This window comes from Erythranthe guttata, chromosome 11, assembly GCF_056151865.1.
Source record: "Erythranthe guttata isolate IM_541 chromosome 11, IM_541, whole genome shotgun sequence".
NCBI lineage: Eukaryota > Viridiplantae > Streptophyta > Magnoliopsida > Lamiales > Phrymaceae > Erythranthe > Erythranthe guttata.
This window is the reverse complement of record NC_142543.1, coordinates 169,254-195,593: the sequence shown is the minus strand read 5'-3', so window position 1 is coordinate 195,593 and position 26,340 is coordinate 169,254. Positions and strand designations below refer to the sequence as shown.

Genomic DNA, 26,340 nt, shown 5'->3' with positions numbered 1-26,340 from the left:
CTGAATACGATAGCGGTTATATATAGGAAGATTTTTTTTTTAATTTTAATTCAGAAACTAGTAATTCACCCGTGCGATGCACGAGATCAATTTTTTCAAAAAAAATATTTTGGATAAAATAAAACGAACGAAAACTTTGAACAGTTGACATACATGTAAATAATACAAAATATTCATTTGTTTGTGATTTACCTTCATATTCGCTGAAAATCTTTTGTCACACAACATTGCTCGTAATTTTAGTTATATCGCCCGATTCTGAGTTGATAATTATTTTTTATCTCAAATCTACTTTTATCTCTGGACATTGCGGCGTACAATTGCCTATCCACCCTAATATTAACACTAATATTCCACTAACAACTACTACTACTAATACTAAAACCAACATTGATAATACTAATATCAATACTAATATTAATACTAAAATCAACACTAATAATACTAATATTAATACTAATTTTAATATTAATACGATGATTAATACTAATAGTCTAATACTAATATTAATATCAACACTAATATTAATAATAATACGCCACTTCTAATATGAATATTTAATGTTTAAACTAATAAGCCAATACTAATAAGAAAACTTATACTAATACTAATGCTAATGCTAATGTTAATGCTAATAAGCCAAGACTAATATGAATTTGAATACTAATAATAATACTAATATTGATAATAATATTGATATTGGTATTGATACTGATACTGATATTAATTTGATACGAATATTAATACACATACTGATACGTACATATTGATACTGATACCGATACCGATACCGATACAAATACTAATATTATTATTAATACTTATACCAATACTAATACCGATACTAATATTCATACCAATATTCATACCAATAATCATACCAATACTCATACCAATACTAATATAGATATAGATATTGATACATATATTGATACTGATATGGATACTCATACTCATACTCATACTGATGTTGTTATTGATAAATACTAATACTGATAGTGATACTGATACTAATATTGATACTAATACAGATACTGATATTGATACTGATACTCATACTAATACTAATACTAATACTAATACTAATACTAATACTAATACTAATACTAATACTAATATAACTAATACTAATACTAATATTGATACTGATATTGATATTGATATTGATATTGATATTGATATTGATATTGATATTGATATTGATATTGATATTAATACTTATACTGATAGTGATATTGATATTGATACTATTGATGATACTGCTACTGATATTATACTGATACTTATACTGATATTAATACTGATACGAATACTGATACTGATATTTATACCCATACTTATACTCGTACTCATACTCATACTCATACTCATACTCATACTCATACTCATACTCATACTCATACTCATACTCATACTCATACTCATGCATACTCATACTCATAGTGATATTGATACTGTTATTAATACTGATACTAATATTGATATTGATATTGATATTAATACTAATACTAATACTAATACTAATACTAATACTAATACTAATACTAATACTAATACTAATACTAATACTAATACTAATACTAATACTAATATTAATACTAATACTAATACTAATACTAATACTAATACTAATACTATTACTAATACTAATACTAATACTAATACTAATACTAATACTAATACTAATACTAAAACTAATAATAATATTAATACTAATACTAATATTAATACTAATACTACTACTAATACTAATATTAATACTCATACTCACAGAGATCTTCCTCAAATTTCAGTTTGCAATCTCAACAAATCCGTAATCGAGACCTACTTCATAAATATCAATCTCGTAATATTGTACGTCGATTTCTTTTCATTGGAATATCAAACCATTTTGTTTTAGGGAAAGAGATAATTTCTCTAAAATGTTTTTAATGATCCAAAGAATACACACACATAATGTCCTATCGGATTGACAACATCGATTTTCACATATGTATATTTTACTATATATTTCACACATTATTTTTAATGTGTTTTTTTCCTTCCCTGATCAATGTAGAATGCTATATAATTTATATATTTCTCTAGTTAGTATAGGTTTTTCTGCAAAAACATTACTTCTAAATCCTAATATGCTTGCATAAATAATTATTCCTATTTCAAAACATACAAAATCAAATATTGTCACAAATACATCTAGGCACAATGTTTCTAATATATCATAATATTGGAATTACAGTGAATGAAGAAGGGTGAATCTAATATCATGTATGTACATAAAGATTCAAAAGATTAACAGCAAAAAAAAAATTATGAACGTACAAACTAATAATATTTTACATAAATATTAAAAAATGATAAAAATAAAAGAATTATTACGATACGTACAAATTAATATTGTAACATAAAAATATAAACACTAAAGAAGATTTATTTAAATATGTTCAACAAATTATATAAGAATCTCTATTACAAATAACGAAATACATACATGAGTTACTTTAGTATTTTTTTATTACATTATCACCTTCATTAAACTCAACTTCTTCATCGAAACTAAACTTACAAATATTGAATGTATAATCAAAGATGGAAAACCAGAAGTAAAAGTTTTTAAAACCCATCCATATAATATATCTAAATCATATATTTGTATTCTACGCAACGCCACAATGCTTCTTTCTCCCTTGCGGACGTCGCCGCATATAGCACACACGATGTTATCCATGGATCTGAAAATTAAAAGGAAAGCAAAACAATGATTTGTTAGATTATTATACATACGCATACATAATAAACGTATAACGTAATAAACACTTGGCGATAAATAAAATGCTTCAAAGCGAGCATGCACATCGCACAATACTGATCGCATTATGAAATTACAAAACATTAATATGAAGAAAAAAAAGTTTTAAGGTGAGGACCTTGGTTTAGCATGATCATAACAAAACGTGTTGAGAAAGAATGAGATAAATGATCAGTTTGTGTTGATGGTCTTTATACTTCATTTTCACATACTAAATAAGTTAATAAAATAACTTTAAGCAAACAATATATTTTATTATTTTTTGTGTTACTCGGTTAGAACAAATCAAACAAATTCAAACAATTAGAATTAATAAGAATCCGAAATTATTGAGATGCATAATATAAATGCGATTGTTAGGGGTTACTAAAAAAATTATTCAAATCACATGTATTGATTTGATAATAACATTAAATAGTAATGAATTAATCAGAATCAGAAATAACATAACCAAGGAAACATAACCAAGGAAACATAACAAAAGTAACCAATTTTAATATAACATGGCTTTTAAAATATTACCACTTTTACGTGTTTATTAGGTATAAAATATTATGCTCATAATTTATTTAGCATAATACACACATTGATTTGATACAATAATAAATAGAAACCTAAATAATATCAATTTGTATTTAACAAAGACAAACATAACAAAAAATAAATAAACAAATAAAATCAGTGATCAATCATATCCTTAAAATTCATACTTTAAATAAGAATATCAAACAAATGAAATCAAGTCATTAATCTTATCCTTCAAATCAATACTTTTAATAAGAATATCAAACAAATCAAGTCAAATTATTATTTCATGCTAATGTAAGACATTATTTTTTTTCTTCTCTAAAGTATAAGTTGATATGCAAAATAATCATTACAAATACTTATGTTACAACATTATCGAAAATACAAAAAAAAAAATCATAATGAAAAATGCTAGGAAAATTAAATAAATAAAGTAATTTATATAATAAAAAATTATTAAAATAATTAATTCGTAATAAATGTAATAAAAAATAAAAATCTAGTTAATAATGCGTTTTATTACTTCATTAAATATTTAATGGAATAATATTGAAATATGTTACTTATATATACCATTTATTAAATTATTTATGACAATTTAAATATATTTCATTCCATTAATTGACATATTACTATTCAATTAATATATTATAATTTCCTAAGATTGAGTATATAAAAAGGACAACTCGATACAATATTTTATTCCATTAATTGACATATTACCATTCCATTAATATAATAATGCATTAATAAACTAAATTAATGTACAATTATAAAACAATATAATTACTATATAATGAATTAGTGATAATATATTAGCACTCAACATTTCAATGTAGTTAAGTGAAACAAATCAAGAAAAAAAGACGAAAACAATAAGTTTCCAAAAACAAAAACGACAGATGATCCAACTTTACACGAATTAAAAAATGAAATATATAAAATTTTAAATAGCGAAATTGCATATATAACCATATACTAAATGAGCTTGATGAAACAATATTAAAAATAATTACAGACATATATAAAGAATAGAAAATTGATAATTGCATATAATGTTTTACATTTATCACTTCGATGACGGTCTTTTAAGGATTGAAAAAAATGAGTATTTTTTCTCGCACAATTCATATGAGATTCACGAAATTCTTTCTATTCCTTTGACGCAACCAATGTCGTCACACATAGCCCATATGTCGATATTATCCATAATATCTACAAAAATAACATAAACAAACAACAAATAACATGTTAGACTAAATACATGTATATGTGTAAATAACCATTAGACACATACATTATATCAAAATAATGAAATAAAGAACATGTAAAACTATGAATATATTAACAACAAAAAAATACAATATTTCCTCTTTGCAGCCATTTCGGGCTGACCTATTTTTTTTATTTTTATGCGAGTGTAAAATTCGGGTGGAGAGTATGAGTGAGTGAAATGGATTGGAATGAGGGGTATTTATACTTGAATTTTATATAATAAAAAAATAAACAGTAAGTTCTTATGGAAATACACATTTAATGTTATAATCTTACCAATTATTTGATTAGATATTTTCCATGAATTAACCATATGAATCAAAACCAATCAACTTAAAAAGGTAAGAAATCAAATTATATGACATAAAATTGGGGAATGATTGATAATTTATAGTAAAAAAATATTTGAAATTCAAAATTTGGAATACAAAAATTTTAATTTCAATTTTAAATGTTGTTTAGTTATTAATATTTATAAAATTAAATTAATACATATACATTAAGTTGGCAAAACATTTAAACAAAAAAAATCCATGTATAGTGATTAATAATTATTAATGATTTGTAAAAATAATAATTATTAGTATTATTATTATTATTTTCGAATATTATTATTAAAAAAACTAAATTCCAAAATATATATCATAAAAAATGAGTGTTCTATTTAAAAAAAAAAAAAAGACATTCGAAAAATATATTTCGGAGAATTAAATTAAAAACGTGAGATAAAAACAATTAATCAACCATGTATAGATAATTAAATATAATAATAATTATTTCGCTATAAAAAAATAGTGTGTAAAATATGATATAAAAAATCGAATATTCGTTAAAAATTGAGTGTTCTGAATTTAAAAATAAAAAAGAATAGACGAAAAATATAGTTCAAAAAATTAAAACTATAAAAAATATAATATTTTTAGAAATGATAGGAAATTAAATTCCTGAAATATTATATGTTAATATGTGGTAATTATTAAATGATTGTGTAAATGTGAAATAGGAAAGAACTTAAAAACATACCTAAATAAAAATGACACATGATCAATTGAAAAATCCACCTCATCAATTGAACTCCAACTAAGCAATTTTGACAAATGACATCATCATTTGCCACATGTCAATCATTGAGGGCATAGATTCTCTTTTTATATTATATATAGATGAGAATTAGTGACAAGAAGAAGTGTAACTAGGGTGGAAAATATGCAAATTAATGCTCAAAATATAGATAATAGCAGTGACGATATATTGTAACGAGGCTAGTACCAATTATCCGAATCGATTGGAGGAGAACATCTCCGGAACGCTGCCTTAGGATACCTGTAATGGATTGGATCGTCAGTTTCTAACAATGTATTGTGGTCAAAGCGTAAAGATGATGTGAGCTACAATCGGCTGCAGAAGGTATGTATGCGTGTCAACTGTCAATGTATTATTAGAGTTGTATTGTAAAACTAATTATGTAATGGATTTTTTTCTTGATTTGGATATTTGGTTGAATTGTTGATTTGAAATAATAGAAAGAAGTAAATTATCTAAGTGTTTAGGTGTGAGAGATGGATGAGATAAGTGTGCATGAAACCCGAAACCCGAAATCCTTCAACGACAACAGCTAGAGCTTGAAGTTTGTGTAATGTGTAAAGAAACAGTTAGCCTCAGTCTAGGAATATGCCATACTAGTTACTTAGTATATATAGTTTTTTATCTGAACGACTTGATTCGACTTGATAGTAATCATCCCTGCAATAAGAAGTCGGATTCAATCGAACAAGAATACAACTTGTTTGCTGCTGCTGCTACTAATGCATTGCATTTGCCCCCATAAGGTTTTCTATTTTCTACTTTGATTATTTCTTATTTGTTTTACTCTCTAGGGAGAGATATAATCAAGAAATTCTATTTATATGATTGAATACTGTTTTATCAGACTGACGATATCTGAAAATAAAAATAAAAAATCATTTTTTTCAGATTGTAAAAGTTATTTCAATTCCGTTTAAAAAAATGGAATAATACATTTGAAAATAATAAACCTAAAATCGTAAATCTCCCAATAATAAGTAAATAAAAATTGCAGCTTTCAATTTCACAAATAAACAACTCATTTCAATTTCAGTTCAGTGTGCGGTGTGCCCTCCCCCCTCTGCAAATTCCTCCGCCGGCGCGCCGATGAACTCGAAAGCAAAGTTCCTTGATTCAGTTTTATTATCAAAATCATCCTCACTTCACAATCTTCTGCATTACAGAACAATAATAGCCAAAGTCCGGTTAAAATGGGTCAAAAACCGGTCACTGGACCACATAATCGACGTACAAACTGACATCAAAGCTGCTTCCTTGATCAAGGACGCCATCGTCCGCTCTCCGACGGGCTACTTAACCTCGAAATCTCTTGCAGATTCTCAAAAGCTGCTGGGTCTCACCGTACCAACTATGCGCTTTATGCGCAGGTACCCTACCCTGTTCGAGGAGTACCCTCATCCTAAATACCCCTCTTTGCCCTGTTTCAAATTGGCCCCCTTGGGCAAAATCATGCACGACAGAGAAATCAAAGTGTTCGAGGAGTGTGAAGATGATATTGTCGAGAGGCTTTGCAGGCTTCTCATGATGACCAGGAATAAAATGGTGAAACCCTCCCCTTTGCTTTTGCTATCTTTTCTTTCTTCTTTTTCTATCTAAATGTTCAAATTATTGTCTGAATTGGATTCTTTTCCTATGTAGTTTTAATTGCTGATTTTAGTTTTAAATGGTCACAGCTGCCTTTCCAATCTCTACATCCATTGAAATGGGACTTGGGATTGCCCGATGATTTCGACAGAATCTTAATTAGGAAGTATCCCGATCATTTTCGTGTGGTTAAGGAAACCAGTGGATTGAATTGCTTGAAGCTTGTCCAATGGCCGGAAGAATATTCCGTTTCTATGTTGCAGAAAATGAACGACAAAAGCACAGGAGGGAGCATCGATGGCAACAACGACATTTCCAGTTACAGAGAATTCAAGAGGGGGAAATCTGCACTAGAGTTTCCGATGAGTTTTCCAAGGGGTTATGGAGCACAAAAGAAGGTGAAAGCATGGATGGACGAGTTTCATAAATTGCCTTACATTTCTCCCTACGAAGATTCAAGGGGAATCGACCCCAATAGCGAGCTTATGGAGAAAAGGGTTGTTGGGGTTTTGCACGAGCTTTTGGGGTTGACTATTTACAAGAAGACTAAGAGAAATTACTTGAGGTGCATGAGAGAGGAATTGAATCTTCCTCACAAGTTTACTCGAGTATTTACGAGATACCCAGGGATATTCTACCTATCGTTGAAATGCAAGACTACGACTGTGGCGTTGAGAGAGGGGTACCGTCGGGGGAGATTGGTTGATCCACATCCACTTGCTCGACACAGAGATAAACTACACTATGTTATGAGAACTGGATTGATATATCGAAATAAAGCGACTGATATGATGATGCATAATCTAGACAGTTTAGTTGATAAGGGTGTGGAAGAGAATGCAGGGGAAGAGGAAGAAGAAAGTGATGAAGAAGAAGAAGTGGATGTGAGTGATGAATACTTTGATTCGGATGAGGATTAGCGTTGATGCAACTGTCGAATGAATCGTTTGTGGAGGTTTGTCTTATTTTCTTGCCATGATGCTTATTCACATTCTTTTCGGTTTTGCCTGGAATTCGATATGGTATTTGTTTTGGCAGTAGTAGTCATTTCTTCCTTTTGTCACTTTATCATTTAGTACACTGGTTAAATCCAAGGTTTTCAAGGGAATTAATTATGTGTTTTCTCTATAGGGATATGGCGTTTAAGTTAATATCCATTTGATGGCGAATAATTGCAAAAATATTAAAGAAAAATGAAGCAATTTGGTCATACAACTATAAATGCAGCCGACTACACATCACCGCTACTAGCTAACTGTATCACTATCACCGCTAAGCCAAACTCAGTGACTCAATATTGATTTGATAAGTCAACATAGGTGATGTCAAACAAAAATTGATGCATATATATATATTTGACTTCATTCTCACTGCCATACCTATTAATATACAATTCATCATCATCAGTTTTGGACGAATTATATATATCAGTCAAATGCTTACACACGCATGCATCATAATATCAACAAATCTATTTACTATTTCTGCCAATTTAATTCATCATATATCATTTTTGGAATTTTCTCATCGACCAAATCCGATTGCCGAAATCTAAGGCAAGTCTTATATATATGTACACAACAAAAAAATATTTCATAACAAGTCTCCCTCTTGTAGTAGATTTGCATTCATTCATTTAGAATCAAAGATTGATAGCTGCCATGAAAATCATATCTCCCAACCCTGCCATGAAAGACCTCAAGGTCAAAATCGAAGAATCAAAACTGGTGTTTCCATCACAACGGACTCAGAAAAGATCCTTCTTTTTGTCCGATGTAGACCACTTCCTCTGTTACAATATCCAAACAGCTTACTTCTTCAAAGCCAATCCAGATTATCCACCTGAGTTAGTGTCCCAAAGGCTCAAAATGGCTGTCGAGAAGGTGCTTGTGCCTTATGATTTTATGGCCGGAAGACTCAAATGGAACCACCAATCAGGCCGCCTCGAGATTGACTGCAATTCGCAGGGAGCCGGCTTCGTTTTCGCTTCTTCTGAATTTACCCTTGAAGAATTGGGTGATTTGCTCTCTCCCAATCCTGCATTTCAACAGCTTGCTGGCGATAAGTTGCCCGGTTTGGATGATGATAAACAGCCCCTTTGTGTTTTTCAGGTTACTAGTTAATTAGTGTTTAGTGCAACAGTAAATTCTAGATTAGCAAACTTTTTATAATTTCGACAATTAACGTGCATGTAGGTCACATCATTCAAGTGCGGTGGTTTTGCATTTGGAATGTCGAACGATCACGTCTTGCTTGATGGATTAGCTGCCAAAATGTTCAGAGAAAATCTAGCGTCGCAGGCATTTGATGACGACAGACCACCGCCGTTCGTCCCCATCAACGATCGCCGCCTCCTCCCCGTCAGATTGCCGCCGCACGTCCCACTCCCACAACCCTCGCCGCCCCCGCCCCCGCCGCCCAATGACCAAAATATTGATAATGTTGACTTCAAAGTCGTGAAATTAAGCTCAAGCGACATAAATTTGTTGAAGGCAAAGGCGGCAGCTGATAATATTGAATCGGGAAAGATCAGCACATTCAACGTGGTGGCAGCGCTCCTATGGCGGTGCAGAGCTCTTTCCTCTCCGTGCATTAATGATAATAAAGATAGCACCATCGTTACCGTGTTGGATGTGAGGTCAAGGGTGAAACCGCCGTTGCCGCCTGAATATTGTGGGAACGCGGTGGGGGTGGCTTACGCGTCGGCGAAGTGCGAGGACATGGAGAAGTGGGCGTTCTCGAAGCTAGTGGAAATGGTGGGGGAAGGGATAAATAGGGCTAACGAAGAGTACGGCGTGGAATCTGGAGGAGTGACGATAGACTGGTGGGAGATCAAGAGAAGGGTCCTTTGTGGAGAGGATGTGCTGCTGACGCCATGGTCAGGGTTAGGGTTCGATAGAGTGGTGTTCCCATGGGGGAAATCGGTCCACTTTGGGCCTTTGGTCGACCCTTTGCAGATGTGTTTCGTCATACTGCATGGTGATGCCGATGCTGATGGTCTTGGTGTCAACGTCCTCTGCGTGCAACCTGCTCAACTCATGGACCGGATCTTATTTCACTTGCATCACTTCTTTCAACATATGTAATATATATATATATATATATATGTGTGGATGATGGATGTGTGTAAAATAAATAATACTACCCATTGTTCTAATAATGTATTTATGTGTTTCGCATATATTAAGTCAGCTTAATCGGAGTAATATAACAAGTAAGAGGTTTGTTGAAAGGCCTTTTAATGATTTGTGCTTATATTTGGGCTTTTTGAGTGGAAGCCCATTATAAATAAATCGAGATCATTTTGTTATCATCAATATAGATACAGATGCAGTACAGAATAGTAGTTAGTTAGCAAACTCGTTTACTAATAGACAGATAAAACTTCAAACACACATCGATCCATTTCTTCATTGCACGGGTGTCACTTTTATATTGCTTAATAATTAATCTAACTTAGTTCATCTGTATTTAAGGTTCAACTAACTATTATATTCCACCAATATTTTAATATAAATATAAATATTAATTAATTATCACGCCCTTTATTCTGGTTCATTCTCACCTCTATAAATGATATGGTAAAAGATTGAGTTTTTATGTTAAAACAGAAAGAAAAAAGAAAATAATAATAATAAGCAATTAATGATGGTGTGAAGAGGCAAAAAGAGAGCCTCTTCTTGTTATTCTCCTAATTCTCATCTCCTCACCCCCTTAAATTCATTTTACTACTATTCTTTATTTCTCATTCCTCACCTTTCTACCTTTCTCTTAATCTATACCAACCTCTTATCTTATTACCAAAATATACTAAAAAACAAAGTTGATTAGCTAACTCTGCTTAACCAAACCATTTCTCTTCAAACAATCTAATTTTTACACTTTTCTTTTCCTCCATCTCCATTGCAACAATGGAGGCTATCTCTCTGAGTTCCTCCTCCATCTCCGCCATTGTGAAAGTCAAACAGTCGTTGTCTTTTTCGAAAAATAAGATGAGTGTGATAAGCTGTCAAAGCGGTACTAACAACAATCATCATGCAATAAAGTCGAGTGGGATATCATCTGTTTTGACAGAATCATCACCGTCACCGTTGGTTAGCTCGCCCGCATTGATGGGGCCCGCAAGTCTAGTTTTAAGCCCGGGGCAAGTGGAGATGCATGACGAGGGTAGTATTGGCATTGTCAAGTTTCTCAAAGGGAAGACATTTCTCATAACTGGTGGAACTGGATTCTTAGGCAAAGGTGATCTTCTCTCTGTTTATTCATCTGTTTACGTATTATTATATGTCGAATAAAAGTATTTTAATTTAAATTTAAATGTAAATTGTTTGTTGTGTGAACATCAGTTCTGATTGAGAAAATGCTGAGGACAGCACCTGATGTTCAAAAGATATATGTGTTGATCAAGGCAAAGAACAGTGAAGCTGCACTGGAGAGATTGAAGAATGAAGTATGTGATGATATATTCTTGATTTATTATTATTTTTATTTTTTGTTAAAAAAAAAAAAAGAAGAAGAAAAAAGACAAGTGTGTGATTGGTAAAGAAATGTAAGTGTAGGTGATAAATGCAGAGCTATTCAAGAATCTAAAGGAAAAACATGGGAAAAGTTACCAAGGTTTCATGTTGAGTAAGCTGATTCCTGTGGTTGGTAATGTTTGTGAAACCAATCTTGGTCTTGACAAACACACTTTTGATTTTATGACCGATGAGCTTGACGTCATCATCAATTCTGCTGCTAACACCACTTTTGATGAAAGGTCACATGAATTAATCACTTCTTTAATTACTATTTGATAAAGCATTTTATTTAATTATATTGATCCCCATCCATCCCATTCATATGTTGAATTTCAGGTATGATACAGCTCTGGATATAAACACTGGTGGACCCACTAGGCTCATTGGTTTTGCCAAACAGTGCCTTAAACTTAAGCTCTTCCTACAAGTATCAACAGGCTAGTTTCTTTTCTTTTTATTCAGCTTTCAATCATCAAACTGTAGTAATGTCCATCCTAACTTACTTTTCATATTATTATTTATTTCAGCTTATGTAAATGGACAAAGGCAAGGCAGAATCATGGAGAAGCCTTTCTGCGCCGGAGAAAGTATATCAGCAGGCGTCGAAGAGGCGGTCCTCCACCATGGATCACTTCCCAAATTGATTGTTGAAGATGAAATCAAGTTACTTGTTGAATCCAAACAATCCCTCCAAGACAGTTCACTTCTACACAAAATGAAAGAATTAGGCATGCAGAGGTAATTAATTATAACAAAATTATTATATAGAATACATTTTTTGTGATACGATTAATTAAACCGATGGTATTGAATATGGTCAGGGCAAAGAAATATGGGTGGCAAGATACATATGTATTCACAAAGGCAATGGGAGAAATGATGATAGATAATTTAAGGGGTGAGGTACCTGTTGTTGTAATAAGACCGAGTGTTATCGAGAGCACCTACAAAGAACCCTTCCCTGGTTGGATGGAAGGAAACAGGTCCCTCGACTCGAACCCAAACCTTTTTTACATCTATCTTTCATCTTTCACTCAACTCTCACATTAATTACATACATACATATTCCTGCAGGATGATGGATCCAATCATTCTCCAATACGGTAAAGGACAGCTCACTGGATTCCTCGTCGACCCCAATGGAGTTCTTGATGTAGTAAGTTGTTACATCTTCTTACACACAAGTGTGTGTGTGTGTGTGTGTGTGCGTGTATATATATCTGTAACTAAAAAACGTGGGTTTTACTTTCTTGATTAAGGTTCCGGCAGATATGGTTGTGAATGCGACTCTGGCAGCAATGGCGAAGCATGGTGAAGCTGGAAAACCAGAATACAACATATATCAAGTTGCTTCATCTGTTGTGAACCCCTTAGTTTTTAGGGACTTGGCTGAATTACTCTATCAGCACTTCAATTCATCGCCGTTCATGGATTCGACTGGGAATCCAGTTCGTGTTCCAAAAATGAAGCTATTCCACTCCATGGAAGATTTCTCCTCTCACCTATGGAGGCATGCTATCAATCGAACTGGATTAGGCGCTTTGGCCAACCTTGATGGCAAGTTGTCACAAAAACTCGAAACCATTTGTAGAAAATCGGTCGAACAAGCTAAGTACTTGGCTAATATCTACGAGTCCTACACTTTCTACGGTGGAAGGTAAAAGTTAAGAAAAGATATTAACATATTCTCTGGTTTCACGAAATTTAATCTTGAATTTTTTTTATTATTCAGGTTCGATAACAGCAACACAAAAAGATTGATGGGGTGTATGTCAAAGGAAGAGAGACAAGAGTTTGGATTTGATGTGGAGAAGATAGATTGGGAGGATTATATAAGTAATGTTCACATTCCGGGCTTGAGGAGGCACGTCATGAAGGGAAGAGGTCTCAACAGTTGAATATCCATTTTCTTTCTGTTTTATCTACCTACTTTCTCCGTTTATGGTTCGATCATGATAATATATATATTATATACCCGTGGTGGCCGTACGTACGTAAATGATGTTTCGGTTTCTTTGCTTCTGCAAGAAACCACATTTGGTGTAACTAGGATATTATATGCAATTAAGAACATGTTGTTGTTGTTGTTATAAACTAAACCAAGAATATGTTTCTGAAAGAGGACCGAGTGCAATATTAACATCTCAAGATTACCTACATTCTTGATCATTTTTGTTGAATAAAAAACACACCTCAATGTTTAAAGATGTGAACTTTAGTTGATGCACAATCACTTAATATATATATATATATATATATATATATATATATATATATATATATATATATATATATATATATATAGAAAGGAATTAATTAGCATTGTTACCATGCATTACTAGGAAGTTATCTATGTGTTCATACACAGAGCCCAATCCCAAAGTTAGACCACCAAACATCTTGATGGTGTTGGTGCCGCAATATTGGGCCGAACCCTCCCCAAACTAAAATTATTGGATCAAGGCCCAACAACGATAAGAACCGACTCCATCAAGCCAAAGCCCGATGAATGGCTAGTATCGAGGTGCACTAAAGTGATCGCCATAAGAAGAGGCTCAAATGACAAGAAAGTTGTCGACAGACAACTTGCATATAACACTCATCTGATCGCACTAAAGAAAGAATAATAGGTGGTAGGTGGCGAGCTCGAACGAACATAGCCGTTTGAACAAGAAGATCTTAGAATAATTTTTATAAATAAATAATGAAAGTGTATATTATTTAATTTTAAATAAATATCCAGCTTCATAATGTAATTTTAGTTAGATACTTATTTGTTTAGGAATTTGTATTAATTTCCTAAAAAAAATATAAGGCGTTGTATTCCAGTTGAGGAGAACGCGACTTTGACCGGGGGGTGGAAACAGAAGCACGTTTAACAGTTTAGACTTTAGAGAGTCGTAGTAAAGTCGGGTAAAAGTAAAAGTAAAGAGGAGTAAATCTGAAATAAATAAAAGTGATGAAATCCTCTCTCTCTCTATTATTTCGCTTTTTGTCTGCTCTGCTCTCCTCCTATATTTTCTCCTGGCTAGGGTTTTGAAATTTCTTGTGTCACCGTCTCTCTACCGCAAAAGATTTACTCCAAAGTCCATTGCTGATCTCGCTCGCAGGTTCCCTTCCGCCACTCTGCATTTACATACACACTCACACGCGCACCTCGATGTGTTTTTCTTCGTCATGCATATACCTTTATCTATCTATCTATCTATCCATCTATGTTTGTGCTCACACATTATACAGACGCAATCCGAGTTTCTGGAGATGAATTCGGTTTTATTTTTGTCTATCTCGGCATCTGTTTCCGATTGTTGTTATTTTTTTTTAACTCCGAAAGTTTGCTTGCATTTACTAACTGCCGTTCTCCTTTTGTATTGATTTATGTTTCCTCACATTTTCTAGGAGGAAAAGTTTGATTAGATTTTTTTAGATTTTTTTGGTACCAAGCGATGCCCGATCTAATAATTTTTTCCTTGTTTTTTTTGAACATATTGAAAACTTCAAAGTCTAACTTATCTACGGTTTTTGGGATCGCAGATTTTCTGTAATTAGACTGAGAAGTATTTTTGAAGAATTACCATAGGAAAATGAAGAGTTCATGGGCAGATGCTGTTGATAATGTAGTTACTGGATCTACTGATAATGCTGGGCCTAGTGGTGGGAGTGAACGCCCATCAGCTCCGACTAAGCCTGCATATGTTCCCCCGCACCTTAGGAACAGGCCTCCTGCCTCTGAGCCACCAGCACCATCACTTGGTGGACCACCATTTGGTAATGATAGGTCTGGTTATGGTGGGCCCACTAGTGGCTCCCGGTGGGCTGGCCCTAGGCCTGATTCTGGCCGCCAGGGATATGGTGGTGGTGGTGTTGGTGTTGGTGTTGGTGGTGGCGGTCGTGGAATTGGTGGTTGGGGCGGCCGTGGTGGTTGGGGTGGTAGGGATCGGGAGGTCAATCCTTTTGGTACCGATGAGGTGGAAACTGAAGCAGAGAATGTGTTTAACCAGCAGGAGAACACTGGCATTAACTTTGATGCTTATGAGGATATTCCGGTGGAGACGAGTGGGGATAATGTGCCGCCACCTGTGAATACATTTGCAGATATAGATTTGGGGGATGCACTGAATTTGAATATCCGCAGGTGTAAATATGTGAAACCAACTCCTGTTCAAAGGCACGCAATACCCATTTCACTAGCAGGACGGGATTTGATGGCTTGTGCTCAGACTGGCTCAGGCAAGACAGCCGCATTTTGCTTCCCGATCATTAGTGGAATTATGAGGGGTCAGCTTCCTCAAAGACAACGTGGAGTTCGCACTGTTTATCCACTAGCTCTTATTCTTGCGCCAACAAGAGAACTCTCAATACAGGTGGGCCTCTCATGCAATGATAATTTATTGCTTGCTATTCACCATTTGTTTTTTTTCTTTCGTTTAATTTTTAAATAGGAAACATTGACGGCTATGTTGCATTTCACCTGCAGATACATGAGGAAGCTAAAAAGTTTTCCTACCAAACTGGTGTCAGAGTAGTTGTTGTTTATGGTGGAGCACCGATAAATCAGCAGGTTCGTGTTGGTGTTATGTTTGTTATTTTCTGTTCCATTTTGTGGTTGACACATGATCATTACTGCATCATTCATGTAGAAGGACCAAAGCAGAAGTATCTGGTCAATGTTACCTTTTAATGCATGTGTTTACATTACAACTTGTAGATAATTATGCCCTGTTATGAGCACCATGTATATGATGTTTTAAGTGCAATTATACAAAAAGGATTAGTAAACATGTAAATAATTATTTTAGTGCATTAGATCAAGAAGCTAGCAAATTATAAATATACTAGGTCTCTCTCTCTCTCTCTCTCTTTCTCTCTCTCTCTCATTTCTGATTGATAGATATCTATGATGTTTAATTCGGTTTAATTTTTGTCACAAGGATACCTGCGTAAACCATGACACTCCTTTAACCATCTCATTTCTAAGGCGAGTATGTTAAATTATTAAATTCTATGTATTATCCTGCTATAATTTACAATGTTAAAGGAGAATTATCCACTCACCCTCCCTTAATTTTTGTAGTACTAATCTATTTTGGTGATGTCACTGCCCATTTGGTACATTTTCAAAATTTGGCATTAATATATTGGTCCAATCTCGCCATTTATTGATTTCAATTGTCAAATGTCATGCTATATATTTTCCTTATATGTGATACTCAAGAAAGGAGGACTTTTACTATCTATAGCTGAAAGATAACGTCGTCCATTTTTTCTCTCTGGCTACCAAATGACACACTTGATAGAAAAAAATCTAAAAACTATGGGTCCTTAGACAAGGGAAGCAATTTGGTGGAAAGTAACTTGTCAGTGGCGATTTTCAAAGTTTTGACTCTTTATTTTATTAGCTCAGAATTCATACACCAATGTATATATTTGGTAAATCATTAGACATGATTTAGTTTTTTGTGTCATTTGGGTTTTAGTTGTAGTCCTTGGTATTCTGAGATTAGTTCATATCAGGTTTTGACTAGACTCTTCATTGAAGATTTTAGGCTCTCAAAAGTTAAAAAAATTGTCACATTTGTTACTACGTACAGGGGACTAAGTGTCATTAATTTGTGTGCAGCTGCGTGAACTTGAGAGGGGAGTTGACATTCTGGTGGCAACTCCAGGAAGATTGGTTGATTTGCTTGAGAGAGCCAAAGTTTCATTACAAATGATAAGATATTTGGCTCTTGATGAGGCGGATAGAATGCTGGATATGGGTTTTGAGCCCCAAATTAGAAAGATAGTGGAACAGATGGATATGCCTCCTCGCGGTGAAAGACAGACCATGCTGTTTAGTGCCACCTTTCCAAAAGAGATTCAGGTATTTGTTGTATTTCCTGCTTGATTCTCAATGATAGGTGATCATAAATAGTTGAAAAGTGACCATGAAAGTTGCTACGGGATGCAGATGTTAGCGATTCCTTGTTTATTTGTTGGCTATGGTGGCAGAGGGTGCCTGTAGCCTAATTGTTTTCTCCAAATATATACCTTAACATTTTAAATTAAGTTGACTATGAATTTCTTAAATTCGAGTTTCAAATTTGTAAATGATGACAGTTTAAAATTATAAAGGAGAGCATTTACGAGAGGAAAAGCAGCATCCGTATTGAACTTTAAACTAATATCCAGTTTCAAGAAGAGAGTAACATGATTTTGTAATGGTGTATGAATTTTTTCCTCATTGCTACACACTCTACTAAGAAATTGACTATATTGTGAATGGAGAGGTGCTGCTATGTTCATGGTGATTGGTACGTAATTTACCATTAAACTTCTGAAATTTCCTTTTTTTTTTTTTATGTGATACAGAGAATGGCGTCAGATTTTCTTGCAAATTACATATTTTTGGCTGTCGGTAGAGTTGGTTCCAGTACAGACTTAATTGTTCAAAGAGTTGAATATGTTCAAGAGAGTGACAAGAGAAGCCATTTGATGGATCTTCTTCATGCACAGAGGGCAAATGGAGTTCAAGGAAAGGTAGGTTGATTTTCTGGCGAATATTTCGAATTTACTTTTGTTGGAATTTTTTGTCTAACCTACTTGGTGAAACTAGATTATGGCCTTGTTAAGAAGATTTTATCATGAATTAATAATAGGAAAGTTCATTAATGATTAAATGAGGTAAGATGGTTTTTCTTTCCCCCTCTGTGTTTGGTTGTGGCTAGAATTGAAAATTTTATATGTCAATTGTCATCGTTTCTATTCATCATGTCCTACCAAGTGTATTTTATGAAAACTATACGTTGGAAAATCCGTGAACTGAAAAAAATGATTGTTCACTATTGGTGAAGTTCATGTAAGACATGGTACATAATCGACTATCTAATCAATATAGTATCAGATCAATATATATGGTGCCAAACAGTTATATTTCTTTTTATTTCATTCTCCATTTATGTTAAGATCATTTCTGTTTCCTGAATCCTGATTATTACCGATTTGTGCAGCAAGCTCTTACTTTAGTGTTTGTGGAAACAAAGAAAGGAGCTGACTCTTTAGAGCATTGGTTATGTCATAATGGTTTTCTTGCTACTACCATTCATGGGGATAGAACACAACAGGTTAGTAAATAATGCAATTCAGAATACTTTTTGATATATTTCTCTGTTTGTATTATTATAACATATACTTGAGATATTTAGTGGGAGGAGTGAACTTGATTTAGTTTTTAATACTAGAAGTTTGAATTGAAACTGTGTTAAACTGACATTGTTTTGTGTATGTTTGAACAAACTTTTTGATCACATATATGACTTCTTATGGATTTGTGGTTGCAGGAGAGAGAGATGGCATTAAGATCATTTAAGAGTGGGAATACACCAATATTAGTTGCAACTGACGTGGCAGCTCGTGGTCTTGATATCCCGCATGTTGCTCATGTGGTCAACTTTGACCTCCCCAATGACATTGATGACTATGTCCACCGCATAGGACGTACAGGGCGCGCTGGCAAGTCGGGGTTGGCTACAGCATTCTTCAACGAGAACAACATGTCGATGGCAAGGTCACTAGCAGATTTGATGAAGGAAGCAAATCAGGAGGTTCCTGAGTGGTTGACTCGGTTTGCAAGTCGAGCTTCATATGGAGGTGGTAAAGGCAAGCGTGGTGGAGGCGGGCGTTTTGGTGGTCGTGACTTTAGAAGAGACCCCTCTTTTAACAGGGGTGGCGGCGGCAATGACTTTTATGGAGGTGGCGGTGGTTACGGGGGTGGCGGTGGTGGTGGTTACGGAGGTGGCGGTGGTGGTTATGGTGGTGGCGGAGGATACAATCCTGGGATGACCAGTGCCTGGGATTAATTTTATATGTTGAGTATATATCTCCAAATCTGATAATAATGATGATGATGATGATGGTTTTTCACGATGAAAAAGAATGTGCTTTTGACTATTTAATTTAAAAAGAAATACTAACTTGTTGTAATCCATTTGGGATTACGGGAGAGATGTGATGGTAGCCAGAGTACATATAGTTATTGACTGCTGAAAACTAAACTGGGGGTTAATAGATAACCCCTAGTGAAGTTTTATTTTGTTTTTCTACATTATTTCTATGTTGTTTGTTTGTTTGTTGTAACTGTGGATGGATGGATGGATGGATGGATGGATGTTGCTCTGGATTTACCTTATTGAATGTGGATGTACCAATATTTGGCCTACAGGTGTGAGGTTTTCTTTCTCCATAGGCATAATTTTCAGGATATAATCCAACATTTTATGCCACACTAGTTTCAATTTTGTTATTCATGCCATAATGTATTTCAACAAATTGATGCCGCTTGAGCTTAATTTCACGACTTTGAAGTCAATATCTATATTTTGGACATCAGGCGGCGGTGGGTGTGGGAGTGTGACGTGCGGAGGTTGTTTATGGGGACGAACGGCAGGGGTCTGCTTTGAAGAAATAAGCTGTTTGGGTATTGCAACACAGGAAGTGGTCTACATCGAACGAAAAGAAGGATATTTTCTGAGTTTGTTGTGATGAAATTACTAGTTTGCATTCTTTGATCTTTCATGTAAGGATATTTGTTGATGAATTCAAATTGGAGATGAAAAGACTTATCTAAGTAGGTTTTGGCAAACAGCGGATTTGGTTGATGAAAAACTTCCAAAGCTGGTGATGATGATGATGATGATGATGATGATGATGGATATACACAAAACAAGAATTGGCAGAAATAGTAAATAGATTTGTAATTATGCGTGTGAGCATTCGCCTGATAATTCCTCCAAAGCTGATGATGAATACTTGTTTATTAATAGCTATGGCAATACCTATTAATAATTAATGACCAATTTTTTTTTAATTATGATTTTTGAAAACTGCAAATCGTGTGCAAGGCATTTGTCCTTACATTCGAACATTGCCCCTATAAATCTAGGAACAAGGATTGCATTTTGATACGCAACCAAGAACCATAATTATGGCAACCATGCAAGAAGAGCTCAAGGTCACAATCCAAGACTCCACACTTGTTTTCCCCTCACAAGAAACCCAAAACAGATCCTTCTTCTTGTCTACACTTGACCAAATTCTCACTGTCAATATCCAAGCAATCTACTTCTTTCAACCCAATCCAGATTTCACCCCACAGGTTGTGGCCCAAAGGATGAAATTGGCTCTCCAGAGAGTTCTTGTCCCATACGACTTTATGGCCGGAAGACTCAAGCGGCACCACCAGTCGAGCCGCCTTGAAATCAACTGCAACATGGCGGGAGCCGGCTTTGTGGTGGCTTCATCGGAGTTTTCGCTGGACGAGATTGGAGATTTGGTTTCTCCCAACCCAGGATTTCGGCAACTTGATGCCCAAACCTTGAACCATTTGGATGCCGATGATCAACCGCTCTGTGTTTTTCAGGTTACTAAATTAATATTTAAGGCCATCTTATTATTCTTAACTGATTATATATGTGTTGACTTATTTGTATTAAAAAAAAATGCAGGTAACTTCATTCAAGTGTGGTGGCTTCTCAATTGGAATGTCATTTAATCATTCCTTGCTCGATGGCACCTCTGCAAAGATATTCCTAGAAAATTTAGCATCACAGGCATTTGAAGATAAACCACTGGCATTCATCCCTTGCCACGACCGCAACCTTCTTGCCGCCAGATCACCGCCGCACGTCGAATTTCCACACCCTGAGTATCTGAAGATCGATATTGGCCCATTTCTGGCCAGCCCTCTGCTAATGCTTCATGAATTCCAAAAAAAAATGGAAATCAAAATCCTGAAACTAAGCTCAAAGGACATCAATTTCTTGAAATTAAAGGCAAAGGCAGAAGAAGTAGATGATGATCATAATGCAACCACCACCGCCAAACGAAGAAGAAGCATCACCACCTTTAACGTTGTGGCGGCACTTATATGGCGGAGCAGAGCTTTGTCGTTGAACGATAAAGACAGAGAGTTTACTGTCCTTACCTCCGTTGACATCAGGCAGAGGCTGAAGCCGCCATTGCCGCTTGAATACTGCGGGAATGCAGTATTAGTAGCTTATGCATCGGCAAAGTGCAAAGATATCGAACAAAGGCCGTTTTGGAAGCTGGTGGAGTTGATCGCAGATGGGCACAATAGAATGACGGATGAGTACGTTAGATCTACTATAGACTGGTTCGAGACCAACAAAGGAATACCTTTTGGAGATTGCCACGTCACTTCATGGTTGAGAATGGAGCTTCATCAAGTGGAGTTTCCGTGGGGAAAGCCACTGTGCTGTACCCCTTTGGTCAACCATTTGGTCCCTTTTAATTGTATACTGCCAGATGTTGATGGAGTTAGCATCATGAGTGGACAGCCTGTTGAGGAGATGGAGAGTTTCCAGTACCACTTTCATAACTTCTTAGCAAATACTTCTTAGATATAATGTATAGTAGTCACAATAATAAATAAATAAAATATTTTAGTGTATTGTAAAGCATCTTGTTTTTAACAAGTGTAGATCAATAAAGTTTAGTCCTTTGAGACACATCTCGGGCAGTTGCATTGAAAACCAAATCCTTGATGCAGGATTCTTTGTCGAGCCCCATAATCCATGCTCGCATCAATGTAACATATCCGCAATTCTTCCCCTGCAATGCCAAATGAGCACTTCAACATTAATACCCTCTTACGAACTTTCAACATATTAGCTTGCAGGGACATGATGAAAAACATCAAATATGTGTGATAAACAGAGTATCCTCTACATTAATCTTCCATGTTTAACAAAGGAATCGTGCTACATAACTCAAAGTAGTTTTATGATAGTAATACTTGAATGGGGTATAATTTTATTTCAGGAAAAGTTTTTCAAGGGTGATTTAATGTTGTTAATCACCCTAGTCTCTATGCAATAATAAAGTGAAAATGGAAAAAAAAAAAAAGAAAAAAAAAGAACCATATTAAGAGAGACAATTTTCCAACCCCGTAATGCTGCAGAGTTGTAAAGGTGCAAATGTGACGATAAAATGGGATCTCTCATTTTTTAATAATTTATTGGCCTCAGAGTAAGATGATGTGATCACAACCATCATTTAACTGTCTTTAGCGAGCCACAAAAAGTGAGCTAATTATGTACCACCATAATCATGAACTAAGAAAGAATTGAAAAGGTCTATAAATCACATGTTCCTGCAACAATAAAAAATAAAACTTTTTGGAAGTGTCAACATAAAGTCAAAAGAAAATACCTTCTTCAATGTCACGGAGAGCTTTTATTTTAGCATCCGCATTTTCAATCCACAAAATATTTACATTAGGATCTGCAAATAAAAGGGGAAAAAATGTCACGTGCATAGACTTCTGCATTACAATTTTCTATTGCTCCTCTCTTAACTTAAAAACTTATTCCTTTTCTAGTTAGGGTCTCTTATCACCGATAAATGCCAACTTCAGAGGCAGTTAGAAATAAAATTGCCAACGGAAAGCTATATACTGATGATAAAAGTAAGCAAGAAAGCGAAACAAAAAATGATTTTGTTTGGCTAATAAGGGAAAAGGTGAAAAGTGAGCTTGTAGAGGAATGAGAGATCTTACCACAATCGTGATTGTATAAAGAAGGAAGCACATAAACGGCATTTCCAACAGCAGATTCTGCTTCTACCAAGGCTGCTGCTGAGGAAAGAAGATCCTCATATGATCCTATTGCCAATTCAATTCGAAAGGCATTGATACGAATCCGTGCTAGAACTCCAGCGTACCATTCTTCAGTTAGAACTATGAAGTTAAAGGCCCAATTTTTCACAGTGAAGGAAATTATGTACTGAAGCTCAAGAATTTACTCTAAACATCACGAGGAAACAAAAACTTCATAAAATTCAAATTTTAACGAACTTCACTTTGCAAGGATACATGCCATCTTCTCACTTTCAAAATCCGAGTCCTCAAAAGTGCTTCTTAGCAGGGCTGCTTCCTTCTTCATCTGCGAATCATTGAGCAATCTTGCATGACATATTGTACGTTTACAGTGACTTTAGACTAAACATGACGTCAATCTTTTAAGAGGATGGCCAGAAGAAGATGTTAACTGTTAAGTAAAGAAGAAGGAAAGCCCAAGCAAGTTGAAACAACTTGTTTCAATCCACGTTTTCCAATAAAATTGACCTCAAACCATTTTTAACTCTTCAGATCGAACCCACCCATTTGCACCTCGAATCAGAACACTCATCCATCACATAAACCTTTTACTTTTAGACTGTCTACACTAACTAATAGATATATCTGAAGAATCATTATGTAAACGTTCACTTTTCGACAAAGCTCTAGCAGATTCAATAGAATATTTCAGTATGTTTCTTCCGTTTTATTTTTCGAAGAAGGTGATTACCAAGCTGATTGCATGTGTGAATCGCTATGGCTTCTTAAGAAGCTGGAGACGCTTACCCTAGAAATTTGATCGGAAGATAGAATCTGTGGTTGAAGTACGTCAAGAATGTCATAAGTGACGGCTCCAGAAATAACCTGACAAGCCAAACGCTTGACCAGAAGTGGATATTTTAGACCCTGCAGTCTTCAGAAGTAATAGTGAATATCCAATATTACGAAATGAAACAATAAGAGGTAAGAAGAGGTCTTCATACCGGCAGTACTCATTAAAGCTCGACCAATCTGCCTTCTTCTCAACATCGTAAAACTTCTAATGCAATAAAATACAGCGTTTAATGAAGCAAAGTCAATTAAGGATACAAAATGATTGATAGGGTGTTGAACTGTAAAACGAAATGATTAATGTCTATATATTGATTGTTAAACATAAATTACATAATCATGTGGTTAATGTTCCGGTGTGAATCAAACGAAAATCCACAGACATTGAAAAAGCTATAAAAGATAGCCATAATCGTGATTACATTACAGATACATGGACCATAGTAGTGAATTATCAGAATTTAAAATGTATGTATGTATGTGTGAATGGGAGATGATTGTAACCTTAGATAGTTGTTCGCATTGTATACAGCAAAATGACATGTCATCGGTGCTATGGCGGTTTGGAAGTTTCCTAAGACAGGAATAGCATACGGTGTGAATCATAGATAGGGAAGGATGCGCAACAGCGGGTTTCGCGGTGTGGATGAGCTCGCCGGCACCAATTCTACGGGAGGCGAACACGCCTCGGCCGGCATATTCGGTGAGCTCGACGCGGATCGGAGGTGGAGAAGGATGATGTGTTGAGTCAGTGGAGAAAGACGACGTCGTTTTGATGAGGGAATGATGGAGGTTTTTGAAATGGAGAGACCAACAGCTTCGACGGGCTAAGCGCGACATTTTTTAATTTTAATTTGTTCAGGGAAGAAGAAAGCTAATATTTTTTATAATATATATATCGGCCCAAAACTGGAAATATAGCAACAAAAGCCCACCAATTTACTTTCATTTATTTTTTGGCATCCCCACAAATTAAATACACAATTTATTTATGCTTTCTTCGAATGGGTTTTGTTAAAAAAAAAAAAAAAGAAAACAATTTATTTATTATTCGAATTCAAAGTCGTTGAAAGCGGCTAGCAGCGCTTTACACGTAACCCCCATTGACCCGAATAATCTGGCCATTGACCCACTGACCCGCATCGCTCGCCAAAAAACCCACCACTGGAGCCACGTCACCCGTCTCCCCCAGCCGCCCCAGTGGGCACTCATCCACCGCCTTCTTCACCGCCTCATCTGTCTTCCCGGCGTAGAACATCTCCGTCGCCACCGGCCCCGGAGCAACCGCGTTGGCAGTTATCCCCGTTCCCTTGAGCTCTTTGGCTAATATCTTCACCATCGCCTCCACTGCCGCCTTTGACGCTGTGTACGCCATGTATCCCGGCTTCAATGACGCCACCAGTGACGTCGTCAAGCATATGATTCTCCCCCCTCCACCTTTCTTAATCCTATTGTTAATTAGTTAGTTCATCATTCAAATTATTTTATTCAATCCCCCTAAATTATTAAAACATAATAATAATAATCTATAATTTAATTATTAATAGTAAGTGACCTCTTTGCTGCTTCTTTGCAGCAGAGAAACGCGCCTCTCGCGTTAACACTGAAGGTTAGGTCGAAATCTTCGATGGTGGTAGTAGCGAGTGATGGATACTTGGAATCTAATACCCCGGCTGAGTTGACTAGGATGTGAATCGGCGAGTTGAAGGCCGATTCCGCAGCATCGAACATGTGCTTTACCTGCTCTGGATCTGATATGTCGGCTTGCAAGGTGACAGAGGATCCGCTATTAATTTGGGCGGCCACTGCATCGGCTTGAGCCGAGTTTGAGGCATAGTTGATGACAACTTTCGCGCCGAGGGAAGCCAAATGAAGGGCGATGGCGCGGCCGATTCCGCGGGATGCGCCGGTGACAATTGCGACGCGGTCTTGGAGTGCCAGTGGCGGTGTTAGTGTTACGGTGGTGCTGCTGCTGCTTGATATAGCCGCCATAGACGGAGAACGAATATGAATCCTCAGAGTATATCTTATTTCTATAATCTATATAATAAAATAATTATAATTATATATAAAAAAATGCGATTGACCGTGTT

General features: G+C 35.2%; 7 protein-coding genes across 8 annotated transcripts; 5 read left to right on the top strand and 2 right to left on the bottom strand.

Annotated features, from left to right (window-relative positions):
* Positions 1 to 6,722: 6,722 nt before the first annotated feature.
* On the top strand, positions 6,723 to 9,025 carry LOC105976700 (Ubiquitin carboxyl-terminal hydrolase family protein). Its single transcript, XM_013001960.2, has 3 exons — positions 6,723 to 7,240; positions 7,372 to 8,237; positions 8,903 to 9,025. Exons 1-2 carry the CDS (start codon positions 6,785 to 6,787, stop codon positions 8,200 to 8,202), a joined length of 1,287 nt encoding a protein of 428 aa, XP_012857414.2. The 5' UTR covers positions 6,723 to 6,784; the 3' UTR covers positions 8,203 to 8,237; positions 8,903 to 9,025.
* On the top strand, positions 8,944 to 10,514 carry LOC105976699 (acyltransferase GLAUCE). Its single transcript, XM_013001958.2, has 2 exons — positions 8,944 to 9,393; positions 9,478 to 10,514. Exons 1-2 carry the CDS (start codon positions 8,944 to 8,946, stop codon positions 10,366 to 10,368), a joined length of 1,341 nt encoding a protein of 446 aa, XP_012857412.2. The 3' UTR covers positions 10,369 to 10,514.
* A 293-nt stretch (positions 10,515 to 10,807) lies between these two features.
* On the top strand, positions 10,808 to 13,916 carry LOC105976730 (fatty acyl-CoA reductase 2, chloroplastic). The gene is made up of 9 exons (XM_013001989.2): positions 10,808 to 11,524; positions 11,629 to 11,732; positions 11,842 to 12,041; positions 12,139 to 12,239; positions 12,330 to 12,540; positions 12,624 to 12,785; positions 12,877 to 12,958; positions 13,062 to 13,459; positions 13,535 to 13,916. The coding sequence occupies exons 1-9, from the start codon at positions 11,194 to 11,196 to the stop codon at positions 13,698 to 13,700; spliced, it is 1,755 nt and encodes a 584-aa protein (XP_012857443.2). The 5' UTR covers positions 10,808 to 11,193; the 3' UTR covers positions 13,701 to 13,916.
* A 474-nt stretch (positions 13,917 to 14,390) lies between these two features.
* Positions 14,391 to 20,001, top strand: LOC105976603 (DEAD-box ATP-dependent RNA helicase 11). Of its 2 annotated transcripts, none has more exons than XM_013001847.2 (7): positions 14,391 to 14,912; positions 15,337 to 16,166; positions 16,280 to 16,363; positions 17,423 to 17,665; positions 18,154 to 18,321; positions 18,792 to 18,905; positions 19,122 to 20,001. In XM_013001847.2, the coding sequence occupies exons 2-7, from the start codon at positions 15,387 to 15,389 to the stop codon at positions 19,638 to 19,640; spliced, it is 1,908 nt and encodes a 635-aa protein (XP_012857301.2). In that variant the 5' UTR covers positions 14,391 to 14,912; positions 15,337 to 15,386; the 3' UTR covers positions 19,641 to 20,001. The 2 variants fall into 2 exon arrangements, with proteins under 2 accessions (XP_012857301.2, XP_088681255.1); XM_088825129.1 differs by having other exon boundaries at positions 14,787 to 14,912; positions 15,383 to 16,166.
* A 36-nt stretch (positions 20,002 to 20,037) lies between these two features.
* On the top strand, positions 20,038 to 22,199 carry LOC105976604 (acyltransferase GLAUCE-like). The gene is made up of 2 exons (XM_013001848.2): positions 20,038 to 21,199; positions 21,285 to 22,199. The coding sequence occupies exons 1-2, from the start codon at positions 20,765 to 20,767 to the stop codon at positions 22,197 to 22,199; spliced, it is 1,350 nt and encodes a 449-aa protein (XP_012857302.2). The 5' UTR covers positions 20,038 to 20,764.
* Positions 22,170 to 25,125, bottom strand: SDG38 (SET domain protein 38). Its single transcript, XM_013001850.2, has 7 exons — positions 24,752 to 25,125; positions 24,400 to 24,455; positions 24,203 to 24,329; positions 23,672 to 23,741; positions 23,357 to 23,536; positions 23,011 to 23,082; positions 22,170 to 22,410 (listed from the first exon to the last, which is right to left on the bottom strand). Exons 1-7 carry the CDS (start codon positions 25,085 to 25,087, stop codon positions 22,292 to 22,294), a joined length of 960 nt encoding a protein of 319 aa, XP_012857304.2. The 5' UTR covers positions 25,088 to 25,125; the 3' UTR covers positions 22,170 to 22,291.
* A 40-nt stretch (positions 25,126 to 25,165) lies between these two features.
* Positions 25,166 to 26,283, bottom strand: LOC105976605 (NADPH-dependent aldehyde reductase-like protein, chloroplastic). The gene is made up of 2 exons (XM_013001849.2): positions 25,803 to 26,283; positions 25,166 to 25,695 (listed from the first exon to the last, which is right to left on the bottom strand). The coding sequence occupies exons 1-2, from the start codon at positions 26,237 to 26,239 to the stop codon at positions 25,335 to 25,337; spliced, it is 798 nt and encodes a 265-aa protein (XP_012857303.2). The 5' UTR covers positions 26,240 to 26,283; the 3' UTR covers positions 25,166 to 25,334.
* Between the last annotated feature and the right edge of the window lie 57 nt (positions 26,284 to 26,340).

Coding starts and splice junctions, on each gene's coding strand:
- LOC105976700 (XM_013001960.2), top strand. CDS start 6,785: ATGAACTCGAAAGCAAAGTTCCTTGATTCAGTTTTATTATCAAAATCA. Junction 7,241..7,371: donor TGATGACCAGGAATAAAATG/GTGAAACCCTCC, acceptor AAATGGTCACAG/CTGCCTTTCCAATCTCTACA.
- LOC105976699 (XM_013001958.2), top strand. CDS start 8,944: ATGAAAATCATATCTCCCAACCCTGCCATGAAAGACCTCAAGGTCAAA. Junction 9,394..9,477: donor AGCCCCTTTGTGTTTTTCAG/GTTACTAGTTAA, acceptor ACGTGCATGTAG/GTCACATCATTCAAGTGCGG.
- LOC105976730 (XM_013001989.2), top strand. CDS start 11,194: ATGGAGGCTATCTCTCTGAGTTCCTCCTCCATCTCCGCCATTGTGAAA. Junction 12,042..12,138: donor AACACCACTTTTGATGAAAG/GTCACATGAATT, acceptor GTTGAATTTCAG/GTATGATACAGCTCTGGATA. Junction 12,541..12,623: donor AAAGAATTAGGCATGCAGAG/GTAATTAATTAT, acceptor GAATATGGTCAG/GGCAAAGAAATATGGGTGGC.
- SDG38 (XM_013001850.2), bottom strand. CDS start 25,087: ATGTCGCGCTTAGCCCGTCGAAGCTGTTGGTCTCTCCATTTCAAAAAC. Junction 24,330..24,399: donor AGCTTTAATGAGTACTGCCG/GTATGAAGACCT, acceptor TTACTTCTGAAG/ACTGCAGGGTCTAAAATATC. Junction 23,083..23,356: donor TTTATACAATCACGATTGTG/GTAAGATCTCTC, acceptor TTTTATTTGCAG/ATCCTAATGTAAATATTTTG.
- LOC105976605 (XM_013001849.2), bottom strand. CDS start 26,239: ATGGCGGCTATATCAAGCAGCAGCAGCACCACCGTAACACTAACACCG. Junction 25,696..25,802: donor TGCAAAGAAGCAGCAAAGAG/GTCACTTACTAT, acceptor AATTAACAATAG/GATTAAGAAAGGTGGAGGGG.
- LOC105976603 (XM_013001847.2), top strand. CDS start 15,387: ATGAAGAGTTCATGGGCAGATGCTGTTGATAATGTAGTTACTGGATCT. Junction 18,322..18,791: donor CAAATGGAGTTCAAGGAAAG/GTAGGTTGATTT, acceptor CGATTTGTGCAG/CAAGCTCTTACTTTAGTGTT. Junction 18,906..19,121: donor ATGGGGATAGAACACAACAG/GTTAGTAAATAA, acceptor TTGTGGTTGCAG/GAGAGAGAGATGGCATTAAG.
- LOC105976604 (XM_013001848.2), top strand. CDS start 20,765: ATGGCAACCATGCAAGAAGAGCTCAAGGTCACAATCCAAGACTCCACA. Junction 21,200..21,284: donor AACCGCTCTGTGTTTTTCAG/GTTACTAAATTA, acceptor AAAAAAATGCAG/GTAACTTCATTCAAGTGTGG.